The sequence below is a fragment of the Pongo pygmaeus genome, chromosome 1, assembly GCF_028885625.2.
Source record: "Pongo pygmaeus isolate AG05252 chromosome 1, NHGRI_mPonPyg2-v2.0_pri, whole genome shotgun sequence".
Classification (NCBI taxonomy): domain Eukaryota; kingdom Metazoa; phylum Chordata; class Mammalia; order Primates; family Hominidae; genus Pongo; species Pongo pygmaeus.
This window is the reverse complement of record NC_072373.2, coordinates 177391523-177405000: the sequence shown is the minus strand read 5'-3', so window position 1 is coordinate 177405000 and position 13478 is coordinate 177391523. Positions and strand designations below refer to the sequence as shown.

General features: G+C 39.8%; 1 protein-coding gene across 4 annotated transcripts in view; it reads left to right on the top strand.

Moving 5' to 3' along the window:
* Positions 1 to 13478, top strand: part of SCP2 (sterol carrier protein 2) — a 118247-nt gene that overhangs the window by 97251 nt on the left and 7518 nt on the right. For 3 of the 4 annotated variants that reach the window (XM_054487356.2, XM_054487362.2, XM_063655805.1), the window contains one exon: positions 8265 to 8394. The exons of the other annotated variant lie outside the window; for it this stretch is intronic. In XM_054487356.2, the coding sequence (XP_054343331.1) occupies positions 8265 to 8394 (130 nt within the window). The remainder of the gene's footprint in view (positions 1 to 8264; positions 8395 to 13478) is intronic. 4 annotated transcript variants of the gene reach the window in all.

Genomic DNA, 13478 nt, shown 5'->3' with positions numbered 1-13478 from the left:
CTATTTTTTCATTTTAAAACATTTATTTATTTTTATTTTTGTAAAGATGGGGTCTTGCTATGTTGGAGAATAACTATTTTTACTTCACACCTCTGATACTATGTTGGCTGGTTTTTAAAATAATCTCTGGGCTGGGCACAGTGGCTCACCCCTGTAATCCCAGCATTATGGAAGACTGAGGCGGGTGGATCACTTGATGTCAGGGGTTCAAGACCAACCTGGCCAACATAGCAAAACCCTGTCTCTACTAAAAATATAAAAATTATCCAGGCATCATGGTGCAGTCCCAGATAGCTGTAGTCCCAGCTACTAGAGAGGCTGAGGCAGGAGAATCGCTTGAACCTGGAAGACGGAGGTTGCAGTAAGCCAAGATCACGCCACTGCACTCCAGCCTGGGTGACAGAGCGAGACTCCACCTCAAAAAATTAAAAAAAAAAAAAAAAAAAAAGGCTTTGCCAACCTAGTAGGAAAAAATATCTCATTGTTTCTTGAACTTCTTTCATTACAAGTGTTCCTATAAAATCAAGTTGCACTCTATAAAGTCTCGGCTTAAAAGTTTTGGTTTTTAAAAATGCTGCCAATATATTCCTGCAGAGGAACACATAGGATAGTTGTGTTCTGACAAGTTGCTTCATTTATTTCAACCCTATTCCATCTAAAAAAAAGTCAACTAAATTAATGTAGAAATTATTAACTATGAAGTATGAGGTATGGCAGTATATCAATCATTGAATACTTCATTACTGGGATTAACAAATTAGTGTGGTTTTTATTTTACAGTATTCTTTTAGCTTTGCAAATGTATGCCTCTTGCTCCATTTTAATTCTTTTCTCTATAACCTCCCTACCAACCTTGTTCCCTTGTTTCTTTCTCCTTCCCACGATTGTCAGTTTCCTAAGCGTTTGCAGCACTAGAAAGTAAAAGTCTTGGAATCTTTTGTCAATTCATGCATTTTCTGCATTAGCAAAGGCAGCCTGGCAAAAGATTTTATTTCCACTTTTGTCTTTGTTAGCAATTCTCCATTGCCCTTCTTTGAATTCTGTCTTAATTTTTTGTCCCTATTAAGTTTGCCACAGGACCTACTCCTTAACCTTTTGCCTACTCAGAAAGTACTTTTCTTCAAGCAAGGAGGCACTCAGAACTTTCTCAGTCCTAATGATCTCCAATTTCACAACTGTATTTTATTTTCCCTTTTAACTGTCTCTCCTCATCAGTTTCCTTACCCTCTCTCACTCCCGCTTCAATTGAAAATGTTTTATTGTTGAAGGGATGTGATTTTATAAGAGGATCAGCTGTTTCTGAAAAGTAACAGCAAGTGCAAATTATTCTCTATCTATTTTAAGGAGATGGGAGGAGAAGTAGTAAGGTTATAGGAATTTCTCTTCAAGTATGCAGGTAGAATTTCTAAATGTTTGCTGGTGTTTTCCTGCTGTAACTTGTTGGTGTCTGCACATAGCGTATTCCTGAGGCACTGTGCAAGCAGATGGCATGGATGCACCTGGAAATAGTCATTCATGGGCCACTGGCTCTAGAGGAAGCCTTCCTCTCAGGTGGCCTAGCACACTAATGTTATTAACCCCCTCTCATATATTATTTCTACAGAACCTTGAGAGATAAAAGATTTTAAGGAATGTGAAGAAGACTTTGAACTTTCTTCATTTTATGGCGGCAGATACAACTCTGCTGTCATCGGCTAAAGTTTAGAAATATTGATGTGACCTACAGTTTTACTGTGGTATGGTCAAATGGAAGTAGCATTGAATTTGAGATTAAAGCAACCTGGGATTGAGTTCTGGTGGTACTACCCACTAGCCATATGTCCCTGCCTCTCAGGGAACACAGAGTTTAGTGGGAAGAGAGACATGGAAAAATATTTCCAGAAGAAAGTAACATGGGTTGATGTGCAGAGGGCCATCAAAATATCTGCTGGAGTTAGAGACTCTTTCCCAAAAGAGTTAGCATGTGAGCTGAGATTTGAATGATGAGGTCAGGGGTGGGAGTGGAGGCTAGGAAGAAGTAAGTGTGCTGGGCTGGGGTAGGAGTAAGGGCATGGAGGCATACAAGCACTTGGCACATAAGTTCATGGAATTCAACATGTTCATGGAATTCAGAGATGAAGAGGAAGAGAAAGTGGCTGGAGATAAGAACAGACAAATATCCTTCGGATCATGAAGACTCTAGGACAATATGTAAAGACAGACTCCATCCTGTTGGCTGTGGGGAGCCACTAAGAAGTTCAAGCCTGAGAGTGTCAGATGGATATGTTAGTGTTAGATGGACTACTTGGCAGCAGTATAGAGGAGAAGCATTCTTAATCTTTATAAGCCTCAATTGCTTTTTCTGCTTAATGAGCTAATACTAATGTCTGCCCAACTATTTGTATGATTTTGTGAAGATTAAAGAAATTATATATACAAAAGTATTAAAAACTTGAAGGCCCCTCAAAATATTAGTATTGTTAGTAGTTTTTTTCTACAGTTAACTTAAAATAATTTAAGTGAGCTCTTTTAAGGGAAGCCAACATAAGATAATTTCTTTTTCACTTAAAAGAAAAACGTGACAGTCATTTTGGTTTCTTGGTTTAAGTAGAAAATATTGGTAGTTAATTTCAGGATACTCATATGTAAGAGATGCCGCCATGACTATTGAGATAAGTAGTCCCTGACTAAATATTTTGGGACAAAACAAGTGTTTTGTCCTAAGACCCATGTCCAGGATTCCAGGTGGCTCTCAGGGAATGAACCTATATATAGAAAAAGGTTGACATACCGGGCACGGTGGCTCATACCTGTAATCCCAGCACTTTGGAAGGCCAAGGAGAGTGGATCACTTGAGGCCAGGAGTTCAAGACCAGCCTGGCCAACATGGTGAAACCCCATCTCTACCAAAAATACAAAAAAATTAGCTTTATGTGGTAGCATGTGCCTGTAATCCCAGCTACTCGGGAGGCTGAGGCAGGAGAATCACTTGAACCAAGAAGGCAGACGTTGCAGTGAGCCAAGATTGCACCATAGCACTCCAGCCTGGGAGACGGAGCAAAACTCCATCTCAAAAAAAAATAAAAGGTTGACACACCCAGTAGGATGACTAAAATATAAAAGACAATAACAATTGTTTGTGAGGATGTGGAGAAATTGGAAACCCTCATTAATTGCTGGTAGGATTGTGACATGATGTAGCCACTTTGGGAGTGCCTTAAAAAATTAAACATCACCTTATGACCCAGCAATTCCACTTCTAGATATGTAACCAAAAGAAATTAGGAGCCTATGTTCACACAAAAACTTGTACACAAATGTCTATAGCAGTATTATTCATAATAGGAAAAAATGAAAACAACCATCAGCTGCTGAATACATAAACAAAACATGTTACATCCATACAATGGAATATTATTTAGCTGTAGAAAGGATTGAAGGAGGCCAGGCATGGTGGCTCATGCCTGTAATCCCAGCACTTTGGGAGGCCGAGGTGGGTGGATCACTCGAGGTCAGGAGTTCAAGACCAGCCAGGCCAACATGGTAAAACCCCATCTCTACTAAAAACACCAAAATTTTTAGTACTTTTTTTTGGTACATGGTGGTGTGTGCCTGTAGTCTCAGCTACTTGGGAGGCAGAGGCAGGAGAATCACTTGAACCTGGGAAGAGGAGGTTGCAGTGAGTTGAAACATGCCACTGCACACCATCCTGGGTGACAGAGTGACTCCATTTCAAAAAAAAAAAAAGGATTGAAAGACTGATCGATGTATGCATCAGTGTGGATAAACCTTGAAAACATCATGCTAAGTGAAAGAAGCAGTCACAAATATATGATTTCATTTATATGAAATGTCCACAATAAGCAAATCTATAGAGACAGGAAGTAGATTAGTGGTTGCCGGGGGCTGAGGGGTGGAGGAGACAGGGAATGACTACTAATGGGTATGAGTTTCTTTTGGGGTTAATGAGAATGCTCTAAAATTAGATAGTGGTTTTGGTTGTACAACCTTGAATATACTAAAACAACCACTGAATTGAATACTTTAAAAGAGTGAATTTTATAGGATATAAATTATATCTCAATGCTGTTATAAAACAAAACACAACAAAAAGAAATAGTGAACTTAGGCCAGGCTCTCTGCATACTTAGAAACAGAGGTTACTATCTAATGTCAGTTTATGTAAGTTCCTGAGGGGCAGTAATTATTTGAGTATTTCAGGTACTTATCAGAGTGCCTGAACATTGTAAACACTTAAGTCTTTCTTAAAATAATTAATATTATGAGGCCAGGCACGGTGGCTCATGCCTGTAATCTCAGCACTTTGGGAGGCCGAGGCAGACGGATCATGAGGTCAGGAGATTGAGACCATCCTGGCTAGCACGGTGAAACCCCGTCTCTACTAAAAATACAAAAAACTAGCTGGATGTGGTGGCGGGCACCTGTAGTCCCAGCTACTTGGGAAGCTGAGGCAGGAGAATGGCATGAACCTGAGAGGTGGAGCTTGCAGTAAGCCGAGATCATGCCACTGCACTCCCAGCCTGGGTGACAGAGTGAGACTCTGTCTCAAAGAAAAAAAAAATTAATATGATACCAAAAGGAAGAATTTTGTGTATAAATTATTACAGATATGTAAGGCTGAAATAAAGAAGATAGGAAATAAAAGCTATTAGAAATTAAAGAGAACTGAACAGGTAGCCAGTTCCAAAATAAACATTAAAAGATTAGTATATTTTCTATATATTTGCAGTAACCTAGCCATAAAATTTAATGCAAAGATGTGTTATTAACAAAAACAATATAAAATACCTAAGAATAAACTTATCAAGAAATGTACAGAAGTCTATGTTGGGAAAAAAAAGACAACATTTTCCCAAAGGACATTAAAGAAAAGGTGAAGATTTACTATATTCATGGATGGGAAGACTTAATATTGTAAAGATACTACCTCTCTCCTAAACAGATCTGTATATTTTATGTAACTCCATCCAACTCCAACAACATTTTGGGAGAAGAACTAAGTGATTATAAAGTACATATAAAGGAAAATGTGTCCAAAAAAAAATCCAAAATAGCCGAGAATATTTGGAAGAGAGGAATTATAATTGAGATTTGCTGTGTCAGAGTAAAGTGTATTATAAAGCTATAATATTGGCACAGAAATAGCAGCTAGATCATAGAATAAAACAACAACAACAAAATGCTAACATTCATTGAGTACTCTGTGTGTTGTGCGTATTTACATAATTCTCTTACAGCTCTATGAGGGTAGTTACTGTTTTATTCCCATTTAACAGATAAGATAACTGAGATTCATACAAAAATACAAAAAATTAGCCGGGCATGGTAGCGGGCGCCCGTAGTCCCAGCTACTCGGGAGGCTGAGGCAGGAGAATGGCGTGAACCCGGGAGGTAGAGCTTGCAGTGAGCTGAGATCGGGCCACTGCACTCCAGCCTGGGCGACAGAGCGAGACTCCTTCTCAAAAAAAAAAAAAGAAAACTGAGATTCAGAAAGTAACTTGGCTAACTTGTTGATAACAATCAACAGGATATTGGTTAAATAAATATGGTATACTTTTACAATTAAAGACTATATGTGACCATTTAAAATTATGTAGAATATTAGTGACACAGTAATTAGGATAATTATATTAAACAAAAAAAGTGGATTATAAAACAATATGATCCCATTTAAGATATATATATATAAAAGCTTTATATATAACATATATGTACTGTATTTTATTTAATCAATACCCTGTTAATTGTTATTCCGGCTCGTGCTAACTTCTGGCTCTTATCACAATGCTGTGAATAACATTCTCATATCTAAATATTTTTACAGAGCCTCATTTATTTAAGGGTAAATCCCTAGAATTAAATTTTGCTAATTAAGAACACCAAATCTAGGAATCAAAATAGGTTTGAATTCTTGCTCTTCCTTGTACTTCTACAAACCTAGCCAAGTTATTAGACCTTCTTGAATATATATATAATAATATATATGTAGCATATATAAATCTTATATATATATATCTTAAGTGGGATCATATTGTTTTGTAATCTACTTTTTGTTTAATATAATTAAACAGATCCCATTTAAGATACATATATATAATCTTTTCTGTTTAATATAATTAAACAGATTCCATTTAAAAGATATATCTTAAATGAGATCATATTTTGTAATCTACTTTTTCTGTTTACAGAAAGATTTTCTTGTTTTTGGTACAAAACTCATTTTTTTTCTCTGCATATATATGTACCAAAAATGATTTTCTTTGAGTGATAAAATTATGAATGATTTTGGCCGTGTGCAGTGGCTCACACCTGTAATCCTAGCACTTTGGGAGGCTGAGGCGGTGGATCACTTGAGGTCAGGAGTTCGAGACCAACCTGGCCAACATAGTGAAACCCCATCTCTACTAAAAATACGAAAAATTAGCATGGTGGCGTGTGCTGTAGTCCCAGCTACTCGGGAGGCTGAAGCAAGAGAATCGCTCGAACCCAGGAGGCAGAGGTTGCAGTGAGGCAAGATCATGCTACTGCACTCCGGCCTGGGCAAGAGAGCAAGACTCTGTCTCAAAAAATAATAATAATAAAAAATGATGAATGATTTATATTTTCTTCTTCTTGCTTACTGATATTTTCTAATTTTTCCACAGTGAAATAAATGTTCCTTCTCTAAAAATTTTTTTTTCAATAAAATTATTATGTTGCTCTTGTTTTTTTTAAACAAGGTGTGTGAGGTTGTTGTCCTCCTTTCGTTATTCACCCTGCCAGCTGGCTTAGCTGCTCCTCTGTGCTCCTGCGGTCCCCTGTGTTTCCCTTGATCCTAGTGTATTGTCATAGTGATTATAGCATATTGACATTACTTACTTTTCTGACTCCTATCTCTATATCCTTGGTGCCTGTAACAATATTTGGCTCAATAAATGCTTCAGGAAGGAAATACTGGGAATGAAGGGAAAAAAAAGAGGAAGGGAGGGAGAAGGGAAACCCCCTTGCAGAGATATAGGTCTGAGTTTTTTTTCTGTATTTAGGCCAGCTTCTTTCCCCAATGTCCAAAAGCAAGTGGTGGATGGTATATTACTCATATAATTCTTTATACTGATAGAGAAAATGAATTGAACAACAACAACAAAAAAGGCCTTGATTTCAGAACCACTTGTCTTTAAGTTCTGATTGCAAGGAACCAAAAATATATGTAAAGCTAGCTGTGGTGGCTAACCCCTGTATCCCAGCACTTTGAGAGGCTGAGGCAGGAGGACTGCTTGAGCCTAGGAGTTTGAGACCAGCCTGGGCAACATAGGGAGATCCTGTCTCTATATATACAAACACACACACACACACACACACACACACACACACACATTCAGTTAACCAGTTGTGGTGGCACATGCTTGTAGTCCCAACTACTTGGGGGTGGCTGAAGTATAAGGATTGCTTGAGCACTGGAGATCGACCCTGCAGTGAGCCCTGATTGTGCCACTGCACTCCAGCCTGGGTGACAGAGTGAGACCTTGTCTCAAAAGAAAAAAATCCTATATGTATAATTTATATGTGTTTATAGATATACCATTTATACGCTTATGTATATATGTCATTTATATATGTGTGTGTACACACACACACACGGAGAAGGGCAGGTTGGGATCTTTACATTAAAGATGCCAGAGTGAACCTTTCCCAAATTATTGAAACATACGAGGGCTATTTTGGCAGAAAATGCTGCCCTGTCCCTCCTTCCCTTCCACCAGTTGTATCTAAAAAGCCCTTTTTGTTTTTTTTGAGACAAGGTCTTGCTTTGTTGCCCAGGCTGGAGTGCAGTGGCATGATCATAGCTCACCATAACCTCAAACTCCTGGGCTCAAGTGATCCTCCCATTTCAGCCTCCTGAGTAGGTGGGACCACAGGCGTGCACCACCATGCCTGGCTAATTTTTTTATTTTTAGTAGAGACCGGGTCTCACTATGTTGCCAAGGCTTACCTTCAACTCTTGGGCTCAAGTGATCCCCCCACCTCTGCCTCCCAAAGTGCTGGGATTACAGGAATGAGCCACCATGCCTGGCTTAAAAAGCCATTTTTAATAAAAGACTTGGCAGATGTGGGAGTTGTTGCCTGCTTGCCTTTCAGACTTTTCTGGGTAAAAGATCATAAGGGACCTTGGGGACTGCTCACTGGCCCAGATACTCATATCATGTATCTATTTAAACATGAATTTGCTTGAGGAGAAAGCCAGAGAAATGGACTTAATGTAACCCCAGTGTTATTTTTCTTTCCAGGAAGGGGAACAGTTTGTGAAGAAAATCGGTGGTATTTTTGCCTTCAAGGTGAAAGATGGCCCTGGGGGTAAAGAGGCCACCTGGGTGGTGGATGTGAAGAATGGCAAAGGATCAGTGCTTCCTAACTCAGGTTAGTTTGGGAATGACTTCATTCTAGGAGCACTGACAAGTTTACGAAGGCTGTCAGCTGGGAAAATGGGGGTCTGCTTTACTGTTCCCAAAAAGGACTGGCTTTTAATGTTAAAGAACCAGTAAATTCCAGGGAACAGGAACAGGTCAAAGCCACCTCCTCCCAAGGATTTGGAGGCTCCATCACAGAGTTGCCAATCTTAGGCTTTGGAATTAGGCAAACTTGGGTTGGAGTCCCATCCATGCCATTCACATAATGTGACCTTGAGCAAGTTATTTAACTTTCTGAGACTCGGTTTTCTCTTCTGTAAATGTGCTTAATAAATGGCCCCTTTTCATAAGGTTGGTATGAAGATTAAGAGGATTCTTTCTTAATTAACTGTAAAGCACATGGTCCAGTGCATGGCTAGTGGCCTTGGAAGACCTGTCCATACCACAATCACCAGTTATTCTTATCCAAATCTTTTTTGACCCCACTCTAGTCAGCTTTTGTCGTCATCACTATCTCCAGACTGTTCCTGTCAAGGTCACCAGTGACTACCACATTGCTAAATTCAGTGGTTAATTCCCAGTCCTCATGATATTACACTTACACGTTTTCCTTACCTACTGGCTGTTCCTCCTTGGCCTCTCTTGATGGTTTCTTTTTGTCTTCAAATTTCTAAGCATTGGAGTGTTCCAAGGCTCAGTTCTATTTGCCTTAATTCCTTGGGGATCTTAACTAGTCCCATGCTTTGAAACAGTTTCTACACTGATGACTTTGTCTTTAGTGTGGACCCAGCCACTGAACTACAAGGTATACATCCAGCTGCTTAAGTGACAAGTTTACTTGGACCCCTAATAGGTATTACAAAGCTAACGTGTGAAACTGAACTACTGATCTTTCTTCTTTTCCCCTTTAAGTATGTACTCCTTTTGCTATTATTCCCATTCTTGGTAAATTGCTCCTGTGTCCTACTGGTTCCTTGGTCTAAAAGCCTTGAAGTCATCTTTGGCCACTTTTTTTCTCTTATACTCCACAGTTTAACCCATCAACACATCTTGCCTCGTCTGTAACCACCACCACCCTGGTCTAAGCCAGCATCATTGTTTTATCTGGTCTCCCCGATTCTGTTCTTGCCCACTACTCTGCACACCTGCCAGAGTGATCATTGAAAAACTTGTCAAATTGTTACCTTCCTCTGCTCAAAAGCATCCAATAGCTTTGTCTCACTGCAGGTAAAAGCAAAGTTCTTAAAATTGCACTGCATGATCTGGCCCCAGTTTTCACTGTCTTACTATGTATGTCCTTGCTCACTTGGCTCCAGTAACACTGACTTTTTTGCTGTTGCATGAATGTGGGATTCTCTTGGTTGGGGGCTTTCTACTCTCTGTTCCCTGTCCAGAATTACCTTCTCCCAGATATCCTTGTGGCCTATTCCCTCCTTTCCTTTGGATCTTTGCTCAAATTTCACCTTCTCAGTGAGCCACTCCCTAACCACCCTTTTAAAAATCTTACTCCCACAGTGAAACCCCATCTCTACTAAAAATACAAAAAAATTAGCCAGGCGTAGTGGCGGGCACCTGTAGCCCCAGCTACTCAGGAGGCTGAGGCAGGAGAATGGCGTGAACCTGGGAGGCGGAGATTGCAGTGAGCCAAGATCACGCCACAGCACTCCAGCCTGGGCGACAGAGCGAGACTCCGTCTAAAAAAAAAACAAAGCTTACCCCCATTACTATTCCCTATTGCCCTTTTCTGCCTTATTTTTCTCCATAGCACTTATTACCATCTGATATACCATGTAATATTTTACTTGTTTTATTATTGTCCATTTCTCTCACTTGAATTGTAAGTTCCTTGAAGACAGAGCTTTTTGTCTGAGGTACACTGCTGCATTCCCAGTGCTTAGAATGTACCCGACACATGGAAGACCTTCAAAAATGAATAATTTTAAAATGGACAACAGAATGAATGAATGGCATCGAGTAAGCATTCAGTAAGTGGTAGCTGTACTGTACTGTTATGCTTCTCTTGTTGGAGAGAACCTAGGGTAATTTAGAAACACTATGGATTGGGACCAGCTTTTTGGAGGGCTTAGAATGCCATGATAGGAGCTGGGCACGGTGGCTCACGCCTGTAATCCCAGCACTTTGGGAGGCCGAGGCGGGCGGATCACGAGGTCAGGAGTTTGAGACCAGCATGGCCAACATGGTGAAACCCTGTCTCTACTAAAAATACAAAAAATTAGCTGGGCGTGTGGTGCGTGCCTATAGTCCCAGCTACTTGGGAGGCTGAGGCAGGAGAATTGCTTGAACCCAGGAGGCGGAGGTTGCAGTGAGCCGAGATGGCACCATTGCACTCCAGCCTGGGTGACAGAGCAAGACTCTGTCTTGAGAAAAAAAAAAAAATGCCGTGATAGGAACTTTGAAAGTCATTTGGTATATAACCAGTATACCAAAGCTTTTTAACATACATTAGAGCTTCCTAAATAGAAAAGTGAAGTCAGAGCTGTGTTTTAGAGGATGAAGCTGGTACATTAGACCTGATGAATTGAAAGGGGTGAGAGATCAGAAGCAGAGAGAGCCATCAGGAGGATAGATGTTGCCACTGTCTAAGTGAGCGGAGAGGATGACCGGCCTTAGCGTAGGCAGTGGGAAAAGGAAGTGTTCTGAGAGTAGATGCCAGAGATACTGGAGGTGAAGGTAATGGGACCTGGGAATTGTATAGAAGAAGCATGTCTGTCAAAGGTGGTGAAATTTCATTACTGACACATTTTTGAGGGAGGTCCTGTAGGAAAGGATGACATCGGGAGCACAGGTGGAAGCAAGGTTACCTCTAGTAAGAAGGGATGGATGGAAACTTCTTTCTCTGCAAGGGTAGTTAAATATTCAGGGGCATTTTGAGAGGAGAGGAGGTTGGCAAGCTCCTGGAATAGAGTGTAGAGCTTGGAGTCTGGAGAAAAAGTGAAGAGCACTGTTAACGTGCATGGTTGAATAAGGGATTGATGAGAGATGAATGAAAGAAAAATTGAGCAGTAGTTAAGGCATCCATCTAGTGTGGGCAGCATGGCTTTGTTGTGGAAGGTTCCTGAATTATACAGAGTCCCTTTTTTTCCTTCCAAAATGAATGGGAAAAAAATGGCCATCACTTTGCCTTCTATGAGCTGCCACTCTAAGGTGGTGTACAAAGAAAAGCTAAAGGCTTTATCTGGATTCCAGCTTTTAGAAATAGAAAGAACTTCAGGAATTGTAGTAGTGATCTTTTTTTTTTTAATGACTGAAGGTTAATGGTTACTTTTATATTTAGATATGCCCATACTGATATTAAGTTTGTTTTTTTAAAAAATTCTCCTTTTCCTCCTATTTTGTTGTTGTTGGTTGATAGCGTTAGTTTGTCATCAAAGATCATATGCTGATGGAAAGCTGTTGAATGATTTTGGAAAAGCTGTGTTCCCTCCAGATAGGTTCTTGCCATGTTCTTCCCACATTAGGTGCTGTACCCCAGACCCCAAGGGATCTTACCCTGGGGAAGGATAGTTTCTGCTGAAACTGACACTTATTGGCAGCCAAGAGTGGTGTTGAAATACAGACTTACCAAGAAAAGCCATCACTGGAAATTGCCAGCTCCTTTTACATCAGCCAACAAATGGCTATTTGTTAGAGATTAGCTACATTAAAGCATTAATAACCTGTCCTAGTTTGAACCGGCCTCTTAAGGAGAATTGCTAGTTCATTTGGCATGTGCATAATGTTAGGGGGTTTGTTTATTGTTAACAAAGTAAGATTTACTTAAATGTATTTTGTAAGAGCTTGGTAATGATTACTGAGATGATTATATTATGGATTTTTAGATTTTGTGCATTTTCCATCATCTCTTTTTGCTGCCTGGGTGCCTTTTAGTATCTTCTCCATGAGTTCTGCCTTTCCCTCATCTCCTTTGAAACGACTCATATAGCATATCTCCAGGTGGCCAACTTTGATTAATCTAACATAACGTATTATTCCTTCATTCCTTTATTCTGACCCTTCGGCACCTTGAGTTCTCAACTCTGTCCCTTTATGGGCAGCATGATACAGAAAGCTTCAGGGTCTCCTATCCCCAAGGTAAACTAGAAAGAGCATAGCCTTTTAGAAACAGCCAAACCTGGGTTCAGATCTAGGCTCTGTCACTCAGAGGATATATACCTTCCCTGAGTCCAATGGTCTTATCTAGAATATGATGAGAATAATGTCTGTCCATAGAACTGTTGTGGGGATTAAATGAGATAAGGAAGATAGAGCACCTAGCATAGTAAGTGCTCAGTAAATCATTGTTTCCTCCCCAGACCATATGTTAAACATTAATTTTGCTTAGACACATAGGTTTGTCTCAGCCCCTCAAAAGGACTTTGAAAACTTGGAAACCATCTGGGATTCATCAAATGCTATGAATCAGTGAAGGTGCAGTTAAAACTGAGCTGTTGAATGTTTACATACTTCCTAAAACACAAGGAAGCAGTAGAGCATAGGAATTGGGAGTATGAGCTTTGGCAACAGGAATCTGCATTCAGATGTAGCTCAGCTACTTACTAGCTATGTGGTCTTGGGCAAGTTATTTGGTCCCTCTGACCCTTATAGGATTGTTATAAAGATCAGATGAGACCAGATATGTTGAAGTGTTCAGCATAGTGAGAGCTCAATAAATGCTGATATTATAGCAGCAGCAGTAGCAGATTTTACTTCCTGAAGCCCCCTTTCAATGACCGAGAGTCCTTTCTTGGACTATTAGGACCAGGTCCAACTATCTCAGTTTGTTTTTTACCTCGTGCTCTTTGATATTATATATCTGCAATAGAACTGGATTTTCTAGGCTGTAAATTTGTTTTTTTTCAAGAATTTAGACCTTTTTTCCAGTATTAAGAGAAAATTTTCTTAGCAGCTAAGTTAGGATGACCATTGAATCTCAGTCTTTTTGGGGGCAATCCCTGAGTTGTAAGACACATAATGAAACCTTTTTTTCTATCTTGTTTCAGTTATTTAATACTATAGGTACACTATACTTTAACAGTTTATTCCATCTCTCTTTTTTTTGAGATGGAGTCTCACTCTTGTCACCCAGGTTGGAGT